Consider the following 25714-nt stretch of genomic DNA (forward strand, 5'->3'; position numbering starts at 1 on the left):
ATTTGGTATTGGCTAAGGAATAGATTAGTTGATCAGTGGAATAGATTAGGTTCAAGGGATAAAACAGTCAACAAATATAGCAACCTAGTCTTTGACAAACCCAAAGATCCCAGGTTTTGGGATAAGAACTTACTGTTTGATAAAAATTGCTGGGAAAATTGGAAACTAATATGGCAGAAACTAGGCATTGATCCATACTTAACGCCGTACACTAAGATAAGGTCAAAATGGGTTCATGACCTAGGCATAAAGAATGAAATTATTAATAAATTAGAGGCACACAGGATAGTTTACCTCTCAGACCTGTGGAAGGGGAAGGTCTTTATGACCAAAGCAGAACTAGAGATCATTACTGATCTTAATTTATTGTTGAGAGACTAAGACAGTCCTTCAATCTCCTCTGGTAACCAGCTTATGCAGTGCCATTCTCTGTATACATATCTATTCTATCTAAATGTCTTAATGATGATTCTATCTATGGCTTCCCAACTCAGGTTTCCTTTAAAAACATCAACATTTGACCATATCTGTGTATTTAAAAGAAGCAAAGGGATAAAGGCCTTCATGTCCCTTGCAAGCATTCAGACTAATATGATGTGAGATGTAGGACAGATTATATTTAACCTGACAGGAAACTCAAAGGATTCATGCCAAGCCCATTAACAACTGAGACTTCTCTTGTCATTGTATAATTCCCACTTTCTTTAGGGATCGATAAAGTCTACATGAAAAAGTAGAAGTAAAAAGAAAGGTCCAGGTTTTTCCATTTCTAGGTCTCAAGTTACTTCTATCATGAGAGAAACTGTGTGAATATGCAAGTTTCTCCCCAGGGAACCCATTCCATCCTGGTCATCCTTTCAGTTCCACATACTAGTTCCAAAGAGTCCATCTAGAGACAAAGAGACTATTTAAAGAGATGAAAATGAAAGGTTAACAGTATTTTGCACTGGGCTAAAGTACATCAGTAAAGATCCCATACCCACTTCAATCCTTTAACAACTTCTCATTTTTAAGTAGGCCACAGAGCTAGAGACAAACCAAGATAATGTGTGTATATGCATGTGATCATGTGTATATGTAAATATGTGCAACATTGTGTACGTATGTGTAACATGTGTGTATTGTGTGTATATGTCTTGGGAGGAGGGAAGGCAGGGGGGAAGAGGCAGAGAGGCAGACGAGAGAGAGACAGAGCAAGAGAAACAGATTCACACACAGAGAGAAGGGGAGATAGAGACAAAGAAGAGAGAGAGAGAGAGAGAGAGAGAGAGAGAGAGAGAGAGAGAAAGGGAAAGTAAAGAGACAGAGGCACATAGAGGAGAGAGACAGAGAGAGACACAGACAGGCAGAGAGAGAGAGACAGAGAGACAGAGAGACAGAGAGACAGAGAGACAGAGACAGAGAGGGACAGACAGACAAAGAGAGAAAATGAAAGAGAGAGAAAGAAAGAGAGAGAGAGAGGGAGAGAGAGAGAGAGAGAGAGACTCTGGGGTTAGATGGGGAGAGAGAAAAAATAAACACGTAAGGTTTCTCTTCTAGTGTCTTGGAAATCAAGAGGATTGTAGCATGATTTTGCTTCCTTATGCCTGACTCAATTCCCTTAGTGTTTGGAAACATGTTTAGCATTTAATTTCCTTCCTACTCAGGGTTTGCATTCATAGCACACACTCATCTAGTTCTTCCTGTTGAATCCCTTGTCCCCCACCCCACCTACACGTTTCTTTTCAAAAATTGAAATTCTTCTACTGTATTTCAGTGATAGGAACTCTCTTTTGTGTATCAGTTTCAAACCAGTTATTATCAACACAATGGAATTGACAGTAGAGGCTAATAGATAAGAATATGCCTTCCTTTACTGAAAGGCTTGGACAATTTTAAAATAAGTTCCTTCAACTTGAGGGGAGGCCCAAAGTAGTGAACAAAGTGCTTCCTACGTTGGTAGCTTAGAATTCAGGGTACTAATATGGATAAAATGTTTTATAGCATTTGTAATCTATATCAAGCAATTGTAAATAACTTAGAACTATATATGGTCTTTGGTTCCTCATGGTTTCATGTAGGTTTGATTTTGTCCATAAAAGCAGAGAGTGACTGCTCTGAGAAAGGGAACCTGTAACAGCATGCTAGGCTTGGAGTCAGAAGAGACCTGAGCTAGATTTAGATTCTGACACTCATTATTCTGGGGACTAAATCTCCAAGCCTCAATTTCTTTATCTGTAGAAAAGGGATAATCATAATGGTACCACATGCATCAGGTTGTTGAAATAAAAATAAGAAGGAAAAGGAGAAGGAGTTAGAAGGAAAAGGATGAGGAAAAGAAGGAAGAGAAGAAGAAAAGGAGAAGAAGGCAGGAAGGGAGAAGAAAGGATGAAGAGGAGGAATTTTATATATCTTTAAATTCCATTTAAATATGATCTGAAAGTTTTTATATTTCTATGTTCTCATAAAGCACAAGCATAGTGGTGCTATTATTCATAGCACATGTAGAATACATACAGCATGTGTACAAAAGAGAACTTCTATCACTAAAACACAATAGGAAAATTTAACTTTTTGATAAGGAAAGTGGAGATGAGGCAAGAATAAGAGATTCAACAGAAAAAAAACTAGATGAGTATAATATGAATAGCATATATGTATATATATATACACACATGTGTATGTTCTAGATATTGATGTATGTATATTTGTACAACTTTACATATATTGTCTTAAACAACAGTCCTATAAGATAGAATTAGTGTACCTATTTCTTTTCCTCTCACTTGCTTCTTAATTCACTACAATCTGACTTCCTAACATCATCAACTGAAAATGCTTTTTCCAATATTACCAATGATATCAATATCTCTTAGTTGTCAAGTCTAATGACCTTTTTTCACTCCTTATCTTTCTTTATTTCTCTGCTGCATTTGATACTATCAATCACCCTCTTCTCCTTGATACTCTCTTCTAGGTTTATCATGGCACAACTCTCCTGATCAGATCTCAATATTCTTTGCTGGAGCATCATCCAGATCAAGATCATTCTCCAAGGGTGTCCCCCAAGGCTTTGTTCTGAGCTCTTCTATACTCTCCACACTATTTTGCTTAATGGTCTCATCAGTTCTTGTCTATTTATCCAGATCTCATCTCTTTCCTGATCTTCAGTCCATCTCCAACTAGATCTTGGTTATCTCAATCTGGATATTCCCTAGACACCTAGAATTCATTAAGCCTAAAAGTGAACTCATTATCTTTTCTCCCCTCTTTTTAAATTCCCTATTACTTTTGAGGTTGCCACTATCCTTCCAGTCACCCAGGCTCACAACACAAGTATCATCCTTAACTTCTTATTCCCTTTTACTCACCCATAGCCAATCAATTATCTCAGTTCTACCTTTGTGATGTCATTCTCATTTCTTCCCTTCTTGCTTCTGATGCTGACAGCACCCTGATGTAAGACCTTAGCATCCCTACTGCTAGCTATCTTAGAGACCACTAAGTAAGCATAAATCTGATCTCAGATATTTCCTAGCTATGTGATCCTGGACAAGTCAGTTAACTCCCATCTATCTCAGTTTCCTCAACTGTAAAATGGGGATAATACTAGCACTTACCTTATTTGCTCACAAGTTTGTTGTGAAAATCAAATGAGATAATATTTGTAAAATGCTTATCATAATGCCTGGAACAGAGTAGGTGCTTAATAAATGCTTTTCTCTCTCCATCTATTTATCTATCAGTTTCCATCATAGTTCTGTTGCTTGCTACTTTCAGCAGGAAATTTGATGTTGTACAGAAACACTTCTCTCCAAGATTAATCTAGGAACTAATTAATCTGATCCTGCCTCCAGTTACTGTCATTTCAGGAATATGTAGTTTCCTCCTATTCTGGGGGTATGTGAGTCTCTGAGGGGCTTCCCACAGCTAAATAGGCTTCCCCTCCAGAGAACTGAATGTAAATCTCTTTAGCCCCTCTCCAAGATTTATTTCATGATTCTAGTGCTCTCTTTCTAGTTTCCCTTTCTAAAAGTCTACCCAAGGGTGGTGCTCTGAAACTGACCTCTAAAAACAAGCAGTCAACTTTACTTATTAATTAATTACTTTAAAAAAAAATAACAAATATACCCAGGATAAGGATAGGATAAGGAGGGATGATTAATTCTAGAATAATGGCCTAGAATAGTGCTAATAGTTATATTTATACCTTTTTCTTATATAAGGAGCCATCTTTCATGTCTAAACAAAATGGAGACACTATATTTGGAGTCAGAGGATGTGAGTTCATATCTTAATTGTTTGCCCCCTGTGTGGATTTGAGCAGGCTCCTCAATCTCTCTGAGCCTCAGTTTTCTCACCCATAAAATGAGGAGATTACTCTAGATGATTTCTAAAATCCCTTCTAGTTCTAAATTTATGATCACAAGAACCATGTAGATAAAGAGTTAACCTAGGTCCTAGCCACCCCTTCTATACTTCCTATATTATAGCTTAGAATTCCAGAAGACAAGTCAGAAAAAAAAGGCTTTCTATTCTACTTTCACAAAATTCTCAGCTCTCCACTCTAATCAGGCCAGTCTCTTCATTGTCCAACTAATATATACTCATGGTATAAATACTTGTTGACTGATTGGGTTCATACTGAGGATGTGGTACAAGATTTTTTAGAATATACATCAGCTGGAATTGCTGGCTCCAACCCAGTGATTCCAGGTGCACGACCTATAGGGGTAGGAAATAACGAGAGAAGCTAGTCTTGTCTTTTTTTTATCATCATATTGCTTCTCTGCCCAGTTTCTTCTGGCCTCCTGGGGATGGGGAGGGAACTTTGTGAGGGAATAACAACCCTAAAGTGTTTCCCCTTTCTCTTGTTCCTCCAACCTGTCTGACAATGGCCAGCTGGAATCCAAAATGGAGGAGGGGGATATAGAAATGGGTGAGAACCTGCCTGGAGAAAGAAAAGAATGAATGCCTTAGAGCCCCAAACTGGACATGTGGTCTAGATCTGCAGATTCCCGCTGAAGGCCTCAGGGAAAGAGGACATTCAATTTGGCAACTACATCAGCGATGATTTGACCTTGTGTTTTATTTTTACATTAGTCCAAGGGGACTGCCGCTGTGGGGAAACAGCTTCTGATGAAGCTGAGCCTCTCCAAGGGGCTTTTCTGATCATCCCAAGTCTTGCCAGCTTGCCAAAATAAGCTCTAGAAATAGAGTGATTTCCTATTTCTCTAAGGTATGAGTATAAAGAGGATAATTCATAATTTACTCTGAAAGAAATTAGACTCATCCTTAATTTCAAGAAAGCCAAGAATCGGTCGGATTATTTAAATCTACTTTGAACCTTTAAAGTAATGAGCATGACCTGATCATATCACATGCATGTTTCCTGTATTGTTTGTGAACATCATAGAATGTAGAACTGAGAGGAATTGTAGAGGTCACTTAGTCCAATCTTCTCATACAACATTGGGACCCAGAGTTGAATTTAAGAGAGCTCAGTATTAATTTATTATAAAAAAGAAGGAAGAGGAGCCAGGGGTTAGGGAATCAGGGCCAATTTTACCCTTAGTTCTATCTATGCCATGTAACTGGCTATCACGGCATAATTTTGGTAGCCCTGAAAATAAAGGTCCTTTCTGCCTTACTCCATGATCATTCATTTTTCTTTAGGCTTTTATCCCTATTAAAATCACTTTTAGAGATTTATTACTTTCAGTTATAGTCAGTTATTTATATTTTTTGTATGAATTGGTAAGGAGAATAGGGAAGAAATAGAGTCTCAGAATCAGGAAGCCCACAATTCAAAGGAAACATGTGAACAACATGACCACTGGCAAGCAATTTAGCATGTCAGTGCCTCCAGTCAATGCTTTAGGACTATGAGTTATGGAACAAGTACCAATTCTAATTGGTGAAAGGAGTTTATGCACTGAAATTTCCCTATACCAATTAAAACATTAGTTCTAGTCTAAAAAAAAGAATAAGTCAAAATTATTTTGGTGGAACCTGTTTTGATAAGGAGGAAAGTTGAGAACACTGCATGAAATCAAGATAATAGAAATAAAATCAAATTCGGCATAATTCATTTACATCTTTCCTTTTAGATTATGCTTTACTTCTGTGCATTTACATTATCAATCTAGTCTTCTCTCTTTTGTTTCTTTGGTAAGGCTTGCTACTATAGATTCATGTTTTTCTATTCTGCTTATAATTTTTACTGAAGAGGACACAAATTCTATTCTCATAATTCTCATTTCTCTTTTAAGCCAACAAGAAACAGCATGCTATTATCCCATGTTCTCAAATTCCACAGACTTCTCTGTCTCGCCAAGTGTTAGGATCTTCATTTATTTTGAAATATTTTTATTCATAGGTGCCTCAACTCATTTTCTAGCTCTGTAGGTCATATTTCCATATGTTGTCACTATTTTTGTGTAGAATTATCTATTTATGGTCAGGGTTTCTTTTTCCTGAAATCTTTGGTACTTTCAGTCTCCCTTTCCCCCTGCCCTTATTTTCCTTATTAATTTCCTGACTCTTTCTCTTCTAGTTTTGGTTTCCTTGTTGGTTGAATCTCAAAGCATTTCAACATCCTCCCACAACAGGCAATCCAGCCAACTCTCCTACACACACACACACACACACACACACACACAGACACAGACACACGCGCGAGCGCGCGCACACACACACACACACACACACACACACACACACACACACACTTGACTTTTGGGTGGTCAGAACAGGCCCTAGATGGACATTGTTTTTTTCCTCAAAATTGGTGGAGTACTGCACAGCCCTGCACTTGCACAGAATCTATCTTGGTGATTTGTTTCAGTCTCTTTATTTCTCAGTTCTCTGATCTAGCAATAGCCATTCAGAGACTTTTCCCAGCACCAGTGATTCAGTGCTTTGCAGGGCTGGTCCTTCTGGGTGTAGTCTCCCAGCAGGCTTTTCCTCCTAAAGGACTACAACCAAGCTGGCTAATCCTGAGAGCCGTTAGGATTCTGTCCATGCTCCTCTGGATGACTCTAGCTTGTCCAAACCCTTCTTTAAAAATATACTCAGAAGCAAATATTGTACTCCATATATTATCTGACCAGGGCAATATACAGTGGGTATTTTCTGCTTTTATAAATTGGATCTAATGAAAAGGTTTATTCTAACTAATATAGAGTGAAGTAAATAGAACAAGGAAAACAATATATGCAATTACTACAGGAATGGAAATGGGAAGAAAAACAACAAAATAGAAATTGGATGCTGTGAAATTTTAATGAGCAAACTTAACCATGAAGAAGATATACGAGAATATTCCCTTATGTATAGGAATTAGAGGCTATGGCTACAAAACATTAAATATACTGTCAGAATTGGTGACTTGAACTTACTGAAGATAGTAAAATGCTTTTTTTAAACCAACTCTTCATTTAGCTTTGGTTTCTATTCCTCATTAACTATTTCATATTCCTTACAGTCTGGAAATCTTTATAATTAATAGTGAAAACTATAAGCAAAATAGGAGTTGAGTAGGTTCTTACTTTTCTTCAAGTCCATTCTCATCAGCCCATCTTTGACTACAAGATTTCATAATACCTAGAGAATCTGTCTTGGTTCCTTTTGGCATTATTATTTATTTCCACATGTATTACCAAGGTAAGGGTAGCTATAGGGAAAGAGACTGGGTGGAAATGGATAGATAATATCCATTAAGGGAGAGAGTCCAAATGTTTCATGTTGTTAATATATAGTGATGAGAATATGACAGTAATGATGGTGAATAAGATATGATGGCATTTCTGTCGACCTTTTCTGGAGAGAAGCAAGACTAGTTTTGGCAAAAATTTGAAAGGGATGAAATTTGTATAATGGAAAATTTTCAAGTTATCTATCTAGGTTTCATAATCTTTAGCCTATTCTCCATGATCTCATGCATAGATATATAGGTCTATAGAACTTATTACCAGACTCTGTGCTTTTAAGGTGACACTTAATCTGATCAACTAATCTCTGCTAATGTGAGATTTCTAGGGCTTTCTGTCCTTTCAGGTAGAGGTGAATATCATGCCCTGCATGAAGGGCAGTCAGGAATTGACAAGAATGAGAGAAAAGAAAGCTATTCAGCCTTTTCAAGGTGTCTTTGAGTATTCTTTTAAGTATCAAATGACTTAGGATCCTTCTGGCTTCCAGCTTCAAGTGGGAAGATGGATGAGCCAATTCTACTTCAAATTTCTAAAAAAAAAAAAAAAAAGAATTCTGAGAAGGCATGAGAGGAACTGGAAGTCTGGAGACTGCCATGTCTCTATTCCCAGTTTACCACACTTTGGAAAATTTCCACTTGGATAAAATGTAGAACTCTCTTGGTTATTGTGAGCTATCTCCTTCCCAATGGAAGAGTTTCTTCATTCTGTATTTCTAACCTATTTTCTAATATATATTCTCCTATGTTTATCTTCTTCCATTTCTGTTTTGCAATTGATTCAGATAAATGAGTTTTCTTTGATAATTTCTTATGATAATGTGTTCATTGTAAAACTGGTATTTGATGGGAAGAGAGAACCAAGCTTACATATAAAGCTTGGGGAAAAGGAACTAAAGACATTGAATCTGGAGAAGATGTGCTTTAGTTGGCACATGATAGCCATATCAAAATATTTGAACAGCTGTCATGGGAATAAGGGATTAGGCTTGTTTTGCTAGACTCCAGAGATCATTACTAGAATTGATGGGTATAAGTTAAACATAGATTTTGGTTCAAAACATAGAAAAAAATTCTGTGGCAGCCTCACCCACTCCATCACACTTGCAAGTTGCATACTGGGACTATCTCTAGATTCAAGATACTCCATGTGTACTTCTAAAACTGACCTTCACAAGTCCATGCTAGTGTGTTTATCTTAATTGTTAAGTCAACCACAATCCTATTCCAATCCCAACTTCAGGGAAAAATACAGAAAAATTCCATTAATCATTTAGAAATTATTAGAATGTACATTAGAATGTAGGAAGCAGGGATTTCAAGGCTGGGTAAGAGCATTGCACAGAGGGCACCCTGCACTATTCAAGAGTGATTATTTGTGCTAAAGAATCACACCCTTCCCATGCATATACTTTTATCTTTTCCCTCATATCTGCCAAGAAAAGATGATCCATACCAGCAGAATACATGTCAATTGCAGGATAGGATAGGAATTTTCCTTCCTTTTCCCTAACCTCAGTAAAACCCTGCCTGGATTTACTGTGTCCACAGGTAAGAGCTTATTTTTCTTCAGAATCTCCACCTTTGGATTCCTGGATTGTTTCCAGGTTTCATTCTCTCCCCTTGTCACCACAGCTGTACTAGCAGCATCCTTTTAGGGGTCACTAGAAAGAGTTCTGTTACCCTGGAAACAGCAAGAAATCTTCCTATAGTGTTCAAGAAGTTCTTAAGGGGATGGTATAGAATCCTTTTCTCCACAACAAGGACAATAACAGGAGAAAATCTATTTTGCCAAAAAAAATCTAATAGGATCATATATCCAGAAGGAAATATATTATATCATATCATATCATCATCATTAGATATCACATAATAATAACAGCCAACATTCAGATGATACTTTAAGATTTGCAAAGCTCTTTATAGATGAAGAAATTGAGACAGAGATTAAGTGACTTGCCCAGGATCACAAAATTAGTTTGGTCTCAGAGGCTGGATTTGAATCTAGTTCTTAATTCTAGGCCCAGTACTTTATCTACTGGACTACCTTTTCACATCTCACTGACTTTTTGTTAATAAACACTAAAAATATTGATTTTCACTTTAAAAAAAAAAAAGCCTTATTCATTGGTTTTACAGTTGGATGGCATATTTATAAAGGTGCTATTTTGATCCTCCCCAATCCTCCAGCCTACCCCCCAGTCATAGGATCATAGGTTTTGAGCTGTAGGGAACATTAAATGTCATTAAGTCCAACCTCATTTTATAGATGATAAAACTGAAGCCTCAAATATTGGCTTAGCCACTTACCTAAGGTTATACACATAGTAAATGGCAGAGCTAAGATTTGAACCCAAGTCACTTACTCCAAATTCATCATCATTTTCTACTAAATGAAGATACTTATTGTGATTAATTCCTGGGAAAAACATGTGCATCAATCTTGACAGACTCCAGTAATGAGCCAAATCTAATCAGATCAAATATAGTAATTCCCTGTAAGAGGACACATTTTCCACATGTGTGTAGAGAATGAATTATATTACCACCAACTGCCTGTTCACAAATGGTACACAAATCACTGCTTTTTGGGAGACTCTGAAGTGAATCTTTTATATTTTTTGTTGCCTTTAAACTCCTGCCTATGGGATTTATAATTGGTTTCCACCTTTAAGACAAAGTGTTCTCATGTGCTTTATCCCCTCACCCTCTTCCCCTGACCTAGAACCCATCTAGGGTAGCTGGGCAACAGGAAGACTTTCATCACCAAAAGAGGGCACTTTCCCCTCCTGATGCTTGACTGCCCACATGGCTTATATAAGATGGAAATCAACGACTTATTGCTTCTGATGACATGGAAAACAACCACTACCACTGAAGATCTACTAGATTTTATCATTTGCCTTTTTCACTCTTTGTGCTATAATCCCATGACACTGTCTTCTGACCTACTTATATAGCTTAAGAACCCCCATGGTTTTGCTTTTCACCCATTGCTGTACTTTCAGAACTGAACTTTCTTATTCAACTCTCTCCCATAATTAAAGTCTGATTTCTTTGAAAGCAGGAACTCTCTTGATCTTTTCTGTTTATATTCTCATTGCTTAGCAAAATCCTGGCAAATTGGAAATGCTTAATAATTTTTTTTCATTCATTCAGAAATGTGTTCATCAGCCAAGCCACCTTCATCTGTAGCCCCCAATTAAGTATTTTTTGCTATTTCATAATTATTCCTTATACCTAATATGGTATACTGTTTCCCTTTTCTCTACCAAACTAGTTCCTCCTCTTTCAGCCTTAGGAATCCTTTCTAATATAGCTCTTTCTTATTTAAGGCATTCTATTGAGTGTCACCAGCTTTTTGAGAATATTGAGTTCCCTGCCAAAGGATGTCTTCAGGTAGAAGCTGAACAACCACTTTTCAAGAATGATGCTGAACTTGGAGAACCTGGCTTCCTTTTCTCTATGGCTTTTTCCTCTCTTCAATATACCAACTCTTTCATAGAATAAGCACTTCCACACAAAACTCTCTGAAATTACAGTCTTTGTGTAAGCTATTTAAAAAGCATTTTCAACTTAAAAATTGATTTATAATTGCCTTTATATCAGCCATTTGCAAGTTGCATTTTGAGTATAGACAAATTCATTTTTAGGCTTCTTCACTATTTCATACATGTGGATGTGACCCTTGGGAAAAATCAGTGGAGATCTGCACTAATGCAATTCATTTAAGACATCTCTGAGTGGACTCACTCAGCTGTCCTTGCCTATCATACTACCCATGAGTCAGAAGGGAAGAAACCCCCAAATATGATACTGGAATCTAAGTAACCTTTGGAATTCAATTGCCCCCAAAGTATCTGTTACTGTGAAGTATCTCAGGCTTGCAATTTCATCCCTTTTCTGCTGGCAAACATAAGCCGAAGAGATGTCAGATCTCTAGGATCACAGATTTAAAGCTAGATGATCTAGTCCAACCCCAGTCCAACCCCATCATTTTACAGATAAAGAAACTGAGGCCAAGGGACTTACCCAAAGTCACTGCAGGGGGGGGGCAGAATTTGAACATGGATCCTCTGACTCCAATTATCTCATTTTTTTTAATGTTTAAAAACAGGATGGGAAGTAATGATTTTAATTATATTGAGTAACACTGACATCAGAGGATTGATAATTAAATATATATATATAGTTTTCTTTTCCTCAGTAGGCAGATGATTATGATGGAGAGTGTGGATGGAGGGGGGGAGAATTGAATAGCTTATGAGATGCAGTTGCTATATCCATTGTTTTTTGTGTGACTGATTTTTTGTGTTACAATCCTGGAAAAGGTCAATGTACATAAATAGGGGTGGAAGTGGGGAGAAGAGTTTTTAGAAATGACTGTAATGTTTAAAACAAACAAAATATATCAATTAAACTTTTTTAAGGTAATGATAATATCTCTTCCATTAATCCAGGCAGCTTTTTTTACTCATTGTGCAAAAGAATTGCAGGTCACTACATCTAGCATCAATAATGTGTAGCAAAGAAGATGTTTGTGCTCATTATCAACTCCACTTGACAGGTGAGAAAGCAGAGATCTAGAGTCTGACTGAGTAAAAGCACCTTATGGCCTAAATCAAATTCCTTGGCCAAAGCCCAGCTTTCATGGCAAACTACTATTCAGCTGTGATATAACAAATGAGAACATAAAAGAAACAATTTATATGCTACCCAACAATGCCACACAATACATTTTAATCTCTTAAACACCCTTTAAAAGCTCTGTCACAGCTTGTGGCTGAGTTTTATCATTTAATCCTTTGTGACTGGACAAGGTATCATTCCTCTAAGAGCTACTAGGGAAAAACACAAAGGCACAATCCTGACCCTGAACAGTATCGTGACAGCAGCAACTTATCAAAAAACTACAAAGAGCTGAAAACAGTCTATAGTTCTCTGTTTTCTCTTTCTTTTTTTAGTTTAGGTCTTTGCTTTATTAGATGTTGAAGACCTTTATAAACTGAACAGAGTTTATAGTTTATCCTAGGCTCAATAGGGAATTACTAGAGAGCACCAACTAGCAGAGTAACTTGGTAGGTAGGCAATGAAAAAGAGAGGGAAGAGATTTGAGGCAATGGAACCAATTAGGAGGCTAGCTCAATAGTCTAAGCAAAAGATGATAAGGGCCTAACTCTAAGATGATGGCTACATGGATAGAGAAAAGGAGATACCTATAAGAAGTTTTGTGGAGATGAAAATAGCAAGAGCTGACAACTGACTGAATATGTGGAGTGAGTAGGAGTGTGGAGATGAGAATTATACCAAGGTTATAAAACTGAATATGTAGAAAGATGGTCGTGCCCTCCATAGGGACAGAAAAAAGTTGGTTAGTTTTGCTGAATTGTTTTTTCCTCTTTTAAAAAATATTTCCTTATAAGGTATTAATTACTTTTTAGAAAAAGCAAAAGGAAAGAGATATACTACGAAATGTAGGTGGTATATATAACAAAAGATAGAGCAAAATTTTACTCTGAAAAATTATTGAGAAGAGGAATAGTTTTGGAGAGAATGATAATGAGGTCCATTTGGGGTATGTTGAATTTGAGATGTCTGTGGAATATCTAATTTGAAATGCCCAATTGAAAGTTTATTATATACAACTCAAAGTCAAGAAAGAGAGTAGGACTAGATACAGAAAGATATATGCATAGAAATAATATCAAACTGATGGGATCATCTAGTGAGAAAATGAACAGAGAAGAGATTTGAATTCAGGTTTCCCTGACTCCAGACACAGTGCTAAATCCACTATACCACCTACCTGCCTATAATATGATGACCTTCCCTCACCCACAAAAAATTTAAAAAATGCCCTTCCCTTTTGTTATTAGACAGGTTGGAAACAATGAATGTAGTATGTTGTGTGTACGTTACTAAGTAGCTGAAGTATGTTAGTCATACTGAATTCTTTTTTCCCCACCTTTTTAATAGTATTTTATTTTTCCAAATTCATACAAAGATAGTTTTTAACATTCAACTTTGCAAAATCTTGTGCTTCAAATTTTTCTCCCTCCCTCCCTACTCTCCAAGACAGCAAATAATCTGATACAGGTTAAACGTGAAATTCTTCTAAACATATTTCCATATCTGTCATGCTGCATAAGAAAAATCAGATAAAAAAACACAAGAAAGGGAAAAAAAGCAAACAAACAACAACAATATAAAAATATATAAATACACAAACATAAATAAATAAAAACACAATATAAAAATATCATGTTTTGTTCTACATTCAGAATTCATTGCTCTCTTTCTGTATGTGAATGACACTTTCTATCATAAGTCTATTGAAATTGCCTTGAATCACCTCTTTGTTGGAAAGAGCAAAGTCCATCACAGTTGATAATCACATAATCTTGTTATGGTGTACAGCATTCTCTTGATTCTCCTTATGTCACTTAGCATCAACTCATGTAAGTTTCTCCAGACTTCTCTGAAATCAGCCTGCTTATCATTTCTTATAAAACAATAATATTCCATTCCATTCATATACCATAACTTATTTAGCCATTCCCCAACTGATGAACATCCACTCAATCTGAACTGGTTGATATATATATATGAATCTTTGCTACAAAGGACAGCTAACTGGTTAAAGGAGAAAAGAGGGTGTATTCATTAGTGAATGTGACAAAAACAAAAGGTATTAACAAAATGTTTTTAAGAAAAAAGAGAAAATAAGAATTTTTATTTGGAAAGTAAAGATTAAAATTCCTTAACTTTCTACATTGTCTCCAACCTATTTTTCCTACTCAAAAATGATCTGTGATTTCAATGAGTTTCTTCCAATGATGCAATTCAAAACCTATCCATACTACCCATCCTGTGCCCTTCTTTTCCATGTATTCCCATAAATATACCACATAGAGTTTGTCCAACATGCTTTTTCTTGCTTTTTTTCATTTTGAGAAATGAGCACTGACTCTCTACTTTGTATCCCCATTCTTGTTACATGGCCAGCCCATCTTCTAATTATACAGTTCTTTGATATCTTTTACTCCTTTTCTTTTATGGAGTCCCTCCTTGAGTTATATGTCGTAGCTTCTTCATAGTTACTATATGATCCCATTCTCTGCATGGTATGCAGTTGAAATTTTTTGAAGGTAGTTGTGTCTATGACTTTTGTCAATTTAGCAGCATTGGTAGAGTGTTCTGCCTCCCATCAATCCCTGATATGACTCCTCTACTCCAGTCAGATTGAAGTATTTTTTGTCCCTTGGTATGTATATTCTTGCCTCTGTACTTTTCTTTGCATAAACTCAAGATGCTTTCTACCATCCATACTCTGGTTAACTAAATTGTGTCCATCTTTCAAGGGTCATATCAAGTTTCCTTTTTCTCCAACAACACTTTATTAGGAAAGGATAAATCCACCAACAGAGAAATGAATTCTCTATTTTCTGAATTTCTCTAGAATATTCATTTATACCACTCATCTTGAACTTACATACTTCCTTACATTATATAATCAAACTGTTTAAATTCTTTGAGGACAAGGAATATATCTCATACTTCTTGGTTGCCTTAGCACCTAATACAGTGTATTTCATGTTGCAGTTCCTTCATAATTACTTGGATTTCTCAACTTGAGAAACTAACCCTTATTTCATCTTTTTGTTTAGGAAAGACATGCAACTAAAAGACTGGAATCCATCAGCAGACTCAATTCAATCCAATTAATATTTCTTATGCACTTATTATATATAAGATAAGAGGCAGGATGGCATGGTGGATATATAGGGTTGGCTTTGAACCCAAGGCTTGAGTTCATATTGTCTCTCAGACACAAACTAGCCATGTGGCCATGGGCAAAGCATCTAATTCTCTAGGTATTTCAGGCACAATAGTCTAAAATTGTAAATTATAGAAAAGTTGGTGATTTGTCCTGATATGATAGTTATTTTCCACACCAACTTCTCACTCCCCTCCCAAAGAAATAAGATTTTTTAAAAGGTTAAGGTATTCTGATAAGCATTGGGAAACAAAGATCAAATGGAAGTAGCCCCTGCCTTCAAGGGACTGTACTGGAATAGATCTCAAAGCATTTCCTGAGGGATCTTTAAGCAGGTTGTCTCACTCTCCGCATTTTGCTAAAATCCTCATCAGGAAGAGTAACTGAACCTGCAGTAGTAGCACCTAGTACCCCACACTGATTAAAGACTTCACTGTCAGCTTCCCTCCTCTAGCCAAGGATTTGAAGATTTCCTTTTGTTTGAAGGAAAATTAAAAGTAGCTCTTTCCCATCAAAAATCTGGGGCTACTACTCTAGAAATTTGCCGCAGAAAAGGGTCATAGTGTTATGCCAAAGTTCCCTTTTAATGGGGTGACCAGTTCCTCCAATTGTCCTATTTCATAATTCTGCCTTAGGTTATAACCGTCCCCTCTTAATGTTTGAGATAAAGGTTTTATAGACATTCCTTAATTTTGACAAGATAAAGGTTTATCCATTATATTATCATCATTTTAGCCTAGAATGGAAAATGACTTAAAGTGTAACTAACATATGATTTCACTCTAAAATAATTGATTCTCTAGGATCATTTTGTTACATCCCATTTATTATTTATATTAAAGTGAACCTTTTCAGGTTTGTACATGTTTGGTCTTCAAGGTCCTAAATTCAATTTAGATATTGTAACTTTCCACTGAAATTCATGATATGCATTAATGTTGTGAAAATGAAATATTGTAGTATTACCAGTTTCAAGGCTCCCTAATATATAAATGAATTCTCACATCTTTTAATCCCACCCCATCCATCAAAATATCAACAACAAGCAATATAAGTTGCAAGTCCCGGTCTTGTTTATTTATAAAGCAATAAATATTAGAAGCACAAATAAATTGCACATGTGTGTAAACAAACTGTACAATGACTGAAGAGAGTTCAGGTAGGGTGGTATGGAAGACTTCAAGAAGCATAACACTGTCATCCTGAGTGGGAGGTAAACGGAGGAAGAAGGCACTTTAGAAGCATTTGCGGTGGACAATGGATGGGCCAGCCTCATCATACTCTTGTTTGCTAATCCACATTTGTTGGAATGTGGACAGGGAAGCCAGGATGGAACCTCCAATCCAGACAGAGTATTTGCGCTCAGGGGGAGCAATGATCTGCAGAAAGAAAAGCAAGACTTTTCCAATCAGCATTCAAGTTCTGAGTGACTTGGATGAAAAGAAATCAATAGAAAAAAATGCAGCTCATCTGTGCTGGGGTGTCTAAATTTTCCCAAAGCTTATCAAAAGTATTCTACTCTTTTGTGGCCTTCCTTCTATTTCCATTTGGATAGCCTCAAATATTTCCATTATGAAAGATTCTTCAGAATAAGAAATGCCCTCCCTTCTAGGGCTATGCTAACAGCATGGTGCAGAGGCAAGGATGATGGATTTTATATCAGAGTAGGATTCAAATATTTGTTCCATCTTTACCCAAGTGATCTTGTGTAAATTCCTTAAGCTTTCTGAGGCTGTCTCCTCATATGTAAATGAAGAGGTTGGATTAAATGTTCTCTGAGGTCCCTTTTTATTCATATGTAATTATGTCTTTGGCAACAAACTAAGGGCAAAGGAAAAAGGCGAAAGTATCCTGGTAAATGTTTAACAAACAGATCTCTGGGAGTGGAGGGGAAGGGGAGAACCATATGTATGCACAGCACACTTCTACATTTAATTTGCATTAACATTTTCTCCATCATTTTCTAAAGTCTAGACATTCAATAATCAATTTCTGATTTGGACTGGCATTTGTCAATTTCTGAGGTGTAAATGAAAATTTTACAACTGATTCTTGCCAGCAAGCATGAATTGTCTCCAATACACCCCTGGACTTAAGGGTAGATCAAAGAACTACTCTTAAGCACAAGGACAACAAAGGCACAAAGGCAAAGTGTGTCCCAGGAGCTATTTTGAGATCTACCTCATATAAAAGCATTTTAAATCACATGTCCTAGGAATGGGGATTAGGTACTAGAAATAGAGATAGCTAAGTGTCTAGCACTGATAAGATAAATGTAGAAAGAGCTTCAGAACACAATCCTTTCAAGGTTTCAGGACCACTCATGTTGTCTTAGGCAAAAAAAAAAAGCCCTTTACCTTAATCTTCATGGTGCTGGGAGCCAGAGCAGTGATTTCCTTCTGCATACGGTCAGCAATACCAGGGTACATGGTAGTGCCTCCAGACAAGACATTGTTAGCATACAGGTCCTTACGGATGTCAATGTCACATTTCATGATGCTGTTGTAAGTGGTCTCATGGATGCCAGCAGATTCCATACCTAGGGACACATGGTGGGGAATTAAAAAGAGTGAGCTCAGGCAAACAGAGGGAAGAACAGAATGATACATCTAAGTAAGATGTCAACATTTGTCTCCGCAACATATGCTCCCCTATAAAATATAATCCATGCGTTGGTTGAACAGGTGTTTCCTAAAAGGGCTGACAGTTAATCCACAGCATACTGCCGGTAATGGACAACTGCATTTCTCATCCATTTGCTGTATGTCAGCAGTTATTAAGAATGGGGGCAAAAACATTCATTTAAGATAACAAAGTGGTGATTACCAAATTAGCACTACTAGATAATGAATCTAAAAACTTGACACTAAAATGATTTCTTAAGAAAAGATTTCCAATGATGCATAATTCTAACTAACTTGGCAGGGAATATCTGAGAATTCACAGGAATAACTCAGTTTCCTCTCCTTAGTCAACCCTTTAAGTGAGACAAAGCAATATTCATGGTATTACCTTGACTCATCCTTCATTCAGAGTGAAATCTATGTCATGTTAATCATGTTACCCAGGCAAAACATTCACTTTTACAATAATTAGTTAGTGGAATTGACAGATGAGATTTATAGCATTCAAAGAAAGGCACTGTACTTATAGCCCAGGTGGGACCCATAATAATTTTAAACAGAAAATGGAATTAAAGAGCTGAGAGAGACCTTAGAGATCATCTAATTCAGGTTTTCTCAAATTGTAATCCAAAGAATCATAAAGCTCCCCATGGGGATGGTGGTTGTGTTTAAATCAAACTTTATGTTGTTTGATACCAGGCATTAAAAATAATAATTTTAGAGGATTTCACTACATGGTTTCTACTAAAGTTTGTTTAATTGAAGGGCTCTTGCACTACAAATATTAAGAACTATTAATTCTATCATAGAACCTTAGTTCTACAGGAACCTCAGAGGCTGTCTGGTCTAACCGCATTCACCTTGCAGATAAGGAAACTATTCTATAGTCTCATTTCTCCAGCAAAGAAGTCAAAATTGCCCAAGTTCATGGCAGACTAGACAAGAGTTTAAGTCTATTGATATCCCATGAGTCTACTGCTCATCACATTACCTTGTGACTATGTGAAAAAAAAAATTATTCATTTAACTCATTTCTTCCATAACTCACCAATGAAGGAAGGTTGGAACAGAGTCTCGGGACAGCGGAAACGTTCATTGCCAATGGTGATGACCTGACCATCAGGCAACTCATAACTCTTTTCCAGGGAGGAGGAAGAAGCTGCTGTAGCCATTTCATTCTCAAAATCCAGAGCAACATAGCACAGTTTCTCCTTGATATCACGGACAATTTCACGTTCAGCTATGAAAATAAAGGAGAGTCAGTCAGGTTTGGAAGTGCATCCATTATTGAGTGGAAAATAAGTGCTTTAGAGAAGGGAAATAACAGACCTCTCCATTAATAAGTCCCTATGTACAAATTCAGAGGAAAAGAGTCAGTTCAGCTTACCAGTAGTTACAAAGGAGTATCCACGCTCAGTGAGGATCTTCATGAGGTAGTCAGTGAGATCCCTACCAGCCAGATCCAGACGCATGATGGCATGTGGCAGAGCATAGCCCTCATAGATGGGGACATTGTGAGTGACACCATCACCAGAGTCGAGAACAATTCCTGTAAGAAGGAAACAACAAGGATAAGATGAATCTCTAAGGGCGGCAAAACTTTTTAGTCATAACAGACTCAGGAGAGAAAAGCTTGCTTCCAATCTTGGCTGCTGACAGATACCAGAGCTGGGCACTGGCCCAGGAAAGAACAGATCTCTCCTACAGTAGAGAATACATTTCCATGTAATGGATGCTAAATCTGAAGCCAATCAGTCACAGCTCAAACTTTTAAATAATGAAGTAGAAAAAATTGACTGCAGCACACTTGCAAATGACCACATCTTACCATCCACACTCCAATTACTAAAAGATTATAGTATCCTAATTTTTGTATGTTTGTCTTATTTCATTAGTGCACAAAGATTATGTACACTTTAGGCAGGAAAGACAAGAAAAAACTACTTACTGGTATTTTACTCTTTCTACTCAATCATGGATTTTATGAATTAAACTATAAAAATGAATTTATTAATTCATATTTTGAAAATAAGGAAAATTTATTTCTAGAGTTTGCATGGTATGAGCAAATGTAAAATCACTCTATTCCAGTTTGCAACATGTTGCATGTTCTTGTCTCTGATGTGATGTGCCTTTGAAACAACAGGAGAATTTTTAAAATTCTTAGCATACTTAAGAGTTCAATTGTTCAACAAACTCCTGCTGTTATTAGTATCTTATTCTCCAAGAATCATCTTCAGGTATACTCTCATTAGTCCTATTAATATTCCAGGAAGATAGATTAGTCAATCCATCAACAAGCATTCAAGCACCTACTATGGGATGAATATTAGGAAAGGGGATCATTTCCTTATTAGATGTGGGAAATCACAAAAGGAAAACTAATTAAATTGCCTTGTGTTGCAGATGTTTCCAAATCCTCATAAAAGCTCTATTCACTAACTTAAATTGTCTCCTCAGTAAGGACAGAATATCTTTCATACCTGTGGTACGACCAGAAGCATACAATGACAGCACGGCTTGGATGGCCACATACATGGCAGGGACATTGAAGGTCTCAAACATGATCTGAGTCATCTTCTCCCGGTTGGCCTTGGGATTCAAGGGGGCCTCAGTGAGCAGAGTGGGGTGCTCCTCAGGGGCCACACGAAGTTCATTGTAGAAGGTGTGGTGCCAGATCTTTTCCATGTCATCCCAGTTGGTGATAATGCCATGTTCAATGGGGTACTTTAGGGTCAGGATACCTCTCTTGCTCTGAGCTTCATCACCTACATAGGAATCCTTCTGACCCATACCCACCATAACACCCTGTAGAGAGGAGACAAAAGATAGAGAAACATTGATCAGTAGCATTTCTAGCCAAGACACAAAGGAGATAAAATAGTTTGTTGTGGAAAGAGTTCTGGACTTAAAGTCAGAAGACTGGATTTGTATCTTAGTTCTACATTTTACTGGCCTTTTGAATATAAAGCACCTAACCTCTCTAAACCTCAACCTGATCATCTGTAAAATGAAGATAATAATACCTTCCCTATCGATCTAATTGGCATATTTTTAGAAAAACATTTTATAAACTATAAAGTATCACATAAAGGCAAACCATTATTAATAATAATACAATATTATTACATAGAATGTATGCATATATGTGCATACATATGTATATATATGTAATACTAAATAATTGCAGGACTTATTTTCCTCATTACATGGATGGATGAGGAAAAAAAACTGTAGAAAATCTATTTCATTGAAAAACATAATAGGGAAGGAACCTCAGCTATCACATAATAATAGATAGCATTTATTTAGCACTTTAAGGTTTGCAAAGTAGTTTAAAAATGTTATCTCATCCTCACAAAAACTCTAGGAGATAGATGCTATTATTATCTTCATTTTACAGAAGAGTATACTGAAATAAAGACATTTATCCAAGGTCACATGATTAATAAATTCAGGCAGGATTTTAATTTAAGTCTATCCTGATTCCATGCCCAGAGTTCTGCCCACTACTCCACCTAGATGCTACTAGGATATTTCTCATTTTGCAAATGAGGAAATTGATATCAAGTGAAGTGACTTGTCCAGGTTCAGTTTATGTGACTGAAGTGACTTGTCCAAGATCCTATAGAAAATAAAAGCATAACTGTCATTCAAACTAAAGTATGTTGCTTAAAAAAAAAAAAGATGCTAATTCAAATGAATATGTGTGTGTGTGTGTGTGTGTGTGTGTGTGTGTGAGTGTGTGTCTATGTGTATACATATATATGGGGATGAAAAATTTCATGAATGACACCTAAAGGGAAAGTTTTAGAATTCCCAGAGGGAATAAAAAATTATGAAGAGTTAAGTTATTATCACCCTGTTAGTGAAATTTAGTCTCCACAGAACCAATATAGCATTCATGTGTTATAAGGAGTTCTAACTAGACCAGCTTGGCAGCCTTGCCTGGCTGGCATGTTTCAGACACTCAGAGGGTGACATTTCTTGTAGTAAACAAGGTGGTATATTACTAGCACCATTCTCAGTTGCTAATTCAATTATCCCTGGATTTTTAAGAAGCAATAGTAAGGAATATGAGATTATAACTGAGAGCTAATAAATTGTCTTGAAGGAAGAAGGAAAATGGGGTAAGGGCTAAAAGGAATTTTATTTTTGTAGATTCTGGTAAGAGACAGAAAAAGATAGAAGAGAAAATAATTTGTATGGGATATGGAAAAGAAGAAGATACACTTTTGGTAGAATTGAAGGCAGAATTGAAAGAGTGGCTAATGGATTAATACCTAGAAAATGGACCTTCTTCCTGGTATGTATCTATAAGAAGAGCCAAAGGAAGGATATAAGTTTACTGGTAAGATTTCAGTGAGGCTGAAATTTTTGTTTTGTTGGTATTGGTTTTAGTTTTTAAGTTTTTGCTTCCTTGGCCTTGGAACAGATTAAGCTGTCAAAGTTGGGTTGCTACCAAGGGTCAAAAGTCAGATTTCAAAGTAAGAAGAAAGATACAGTGGAAAGAGCTCTGGACCTGAAGTCATGAACTCAGTGCCTCTGACCTTAGCTGTGTGACCACAGGAAGCCTCTGAACCTCAATTTTTCTCAAGCTATAAAATAACAAGAGTATGTACTTTCAAGGGTTAAAATAATATACTGAATGTAAAACATTTTTCAAACCTTCAAATGCTTATAATAGCTGAAAGGGATTCTCTGAGGCTCTCTAGCCCAACTTTCTCATTTAACAGATCTGGAAACTGAGGCTAAGAGAAGCTAAAATGACTTGCCCAGATTCACATAAGTAAAAAGGGGAAGACCTAAGGATTTGAACCCCAAACCTCTAACTCCATAGCTAATACAAATGTCCAACGATTTTGTTATTGTCCTGGTTTTTGCTGTTCCTCCTTCATTCTCGAAGAGGACAGATGACATCATGAGGGTGATGTCATTATTATTAAAGATTTCATGGGATGGGGTTGGGAAGGGTTTGAGTAAGGGATGAGTAATGGGAGATCAGAAGAGTCGTGGGGGAGGGGGAAAGAGCTGCTGGTGGAGTAGAGGCTCCTCCAGGCTCTAGGTCTGTGTTAGGGAGGAGCGCAAAGGTTACCTGGTGGCGTGGGCGGCCCACGATGGAGGGGAAAACAGCGCGGGGAGCATCATCTCCTGCAAAGCCTGCTTTCACCAGCCCAGAGCCATTGTCGCAAACCAGAGCGGTGGTCTCCTCGTCGTCACACATTTTGTTGAGGTCTCAGAGAGTTCTGTAAGTGAAGGAAAGAGGAGGGAAGGTCATGCTTCAGAAAGTGAGAGGGGAGTTGTTTGGAGAGGTGCGGTGTAGACATCCGCAAAGGAGCTTCGTGAAAGGGGCGAGATATCAGGGACTCAGATCGGAGGGAACAAAAAACAACACTATTTCATTGAGGGGGAATGAGAGAAAGGGGAGACGATAAGAAAGCAAGAAGAGAGGAAGAAAGAGCAAAGGACTGAAAAGAAATCATTGGTTGGTGCTCAAGAAGACAGTCACTCTTCCCTTCCATGGGGGTAACAAAAAGTTGTTAGAGACCGATGCAACTGCACTGAGCATCCCCCACCCCTTCACTCCCTGGCAAATATCCTCAGTTCACTATTCCCATCTCTTGCTTCTGGATTAGTTGATGTATGGTCCTGATGTATTTCCCCTATTGGAAAAGAGCGTCTGACTCGAACCCATAGAGAGGCTGGGTCTCAGAGTTAACATCACGCAAGACTCCAATCTGGGCGCTAGAAAATTTGCTCTTCTCCATCCGGGAAGCTGTAAAGTTGGCCCCACAGTCGCCAATGGTCCTCTAATCCTGGTCTAGAATGGAAAACTGAGTTACTTGCCAGACCCCTACTCCCACTCAAGCTAAGAGATGGCTGGGGAGGAGGGGAGGGTCATCTCCACAAGAAAAGACAAAAGAAATTGAGAACTGCCCTCTGTCCGTTCCCTGTTTTACCTCCAACATCGCCCAATTGGGAGGACCAAATAACAAAGAAAAGTTGTTACAAGATTCAAAAAAAAAATTTTTTTTTTTAAATCGGGAGGGTAGCAATGGGAAGAGACAGAAGAAAAAGAGAAGAGAAAATAAAGAAAGAAAGAACGAAAAGAAAAGAAGTAACCAAACGGCGCTAGAAAATCCAGCGTGCTGGTCCTCCTGCTCTGTTCCCCTTCCCTCCCCAATCCTCTGTCCTGAGTCTGGTCCTACTTGGCTGGAAAGAGAAGCATGGATGGGAAGCTTCGCCAGGTTCTGCGCTGACTCACCAGTTCAGCACCCGCAACTCAGGATCCCCGGCAGGCAGACGCTTGGTGTCTGCAGCACAGCAGCCGCGCCGCTTTATACTGCCTTGATGGACGGTGTCAGTTGGGGCTGAGTGGGGCAGGGGGTGGGGGGACCTAGGCTTGCCACCTTGCCCTTATTTGGTCGCCTTCACACCATTAGGGAGCGCTGAGTCCATTCATGGAGCCAAGAGAAGGGGAGAGACACACAGAACAGAGGGCCCCCAGACCATGTAAGGTAGGGGAGGGGGACGGCCAAGGGGATAGCCAAATAGGGATTTCAGAGAGGGATGGGAGATTGGGGGGAGAAGAGGGGGAGGGAAGGTCACACATACCCAATTCCTGGGGGATCAGACTAGGGCAAAGGAGAAAGGTTTCTCGTTGAACTTGGTTTGACTCTACAGGATCATAGATTTAAAGATGGAACGGACTTTAGAAGGTTTCTAGTCCAACATCTTTTTTACAGATGAGGAAACTAAGGTCCAGAGAGGTAAAATAACAATCAAGGTTACAGTGGTGGAGCTAGGATATTATGGAAAGATCTCTGGCTCCAAACTTGGCACTAGTTCCACCCTGCCATTGCAAATTTTCAGTCATACCTATGTAGCAGGGATAAGACCAATATGTTAAACAAAGAAGATAAAAGGAAGTCTGGCATGAGGCCCTCTCCTAGGGGAACCTGGAAGCTGAGCCAAGTATGAAGAAGGTAGCAGCATCCTTCTAGTGTCCTTGGACAAGGAACGAGAAAACGTGCAGCTTTCATGAGCATTATAACCTGACACAATAAGATCATCAAAAACCTGTATTTTGTGGGACAGGTAGATGGCGCAGTGGATAGAGCATTGGTCCTGAAGTCAGAAGGATCTGAGTTCCAAAACTCATCTTCATGGCAAAAGCAACTGGGTCTCTGGAGCTAAATAGCTATCTTGGTAGTGTCACTATATGACCTACTGAGTTAAGATAGGAAAGTAGAGATGACTTCTTCATGGTAAACAAAAGCTTTTATTAAAAATCAAATATCTCAGCAGCTTGATGCCTCTTATTGTACCCTATTACTTTGAAGTCCCTGTACTCATAAGTGGATGAGAGATAGAAGAACGAGGAGTAGTGATTGCAGGACAGAGAAAATTTTTGTCTTGATTAAGGAAGAGAAGCTATTATATTCCCACCTACAATTAAATGACTAGTTGATTCTTATGCCTATGCCATATGTGAACTAGATAGACTGTATTTTTGTGATTCCAGAGTCCTGGAAAGAGCCATCCCCTTACCTCCCCCCTGCCCTTGGAAATATCTTCTCCACCTGTTCCTTGATGATTGCTATATATCTTTTAAAAGGACACAAA

At 37.8% G+C, this 25714-nt stretch overlaps 1 protein-coding gene across 1 annotated transcript; it reads right to left on the bottom strand.

The window, feature by feature from the left end:
• Positions 1-16515: 16515 nt before the first annotated feature.
• On the bottom strand, positions 16516-24457 carry ACTC1 (actin alpha cardiac muscle 1). The gene is made up of 7 exons (XM_003755971.3): positions 24354-24457; positions 23184-23334; positions 20572-20896; positions 19476-19637; positions 19137-19328; positions 17822-18003; positions 16516-16843 (listed from the first exon to the last, which is right to left on the bottom strand). Exons 2-7 carry the CDS (start codon positions 23310-23312, stop codon positions 16700-16702), a joined length of 1134 nt encoding a protein of 377 aa, XP_003756019.1. The 5' UTR covers positions 23313-23334; positions 24354-24457; the 3' UTR covers positions 16516-16699.
• Between the last annotated feature and the right edge of the window lie 1257 nt (positions 24458-25714).

This window comes from Sarcophilus harrisii, chromosome 2 (assembly GCF_902635505.1).
Source record: "Sarcophilus harrisii chromosome 2, mSarHar1.11, whole genome shotgun sequence".
Taxonomy (NCBI): domain Eukaryota; kingdom Metazoa; phylum Chordata; class Mammalia; order Dasyuromorphia; family Dasyuridae; genus Sarcophilus; species Sarcophilus harrisii.

Bases quoted from the DNA above. Each gene is read 5' to 3' on its own strand.
- ACTC1 (XM_003755971.3), bottom strand. From the start codon at position 23,312: ATGTGTGACGACGAGGAGACCACCGCTCTGGTTTGCGACAATGGCTCT. The intron at 19,329-19,475 runs GTAAGCTGAACT...TTATTTTCATAG, and splicing joins ATACTCCTTTGTAACTACTG to CTGAACGTGAAATTGTCCGT. The intron at 18,004-19,136 runs GTGAGTTATGGA...ATGTGTCCCTAG, and splicing joins GTTCCAACCTTCCTTCATTG to GTATGGAATCTGCTGGCATC.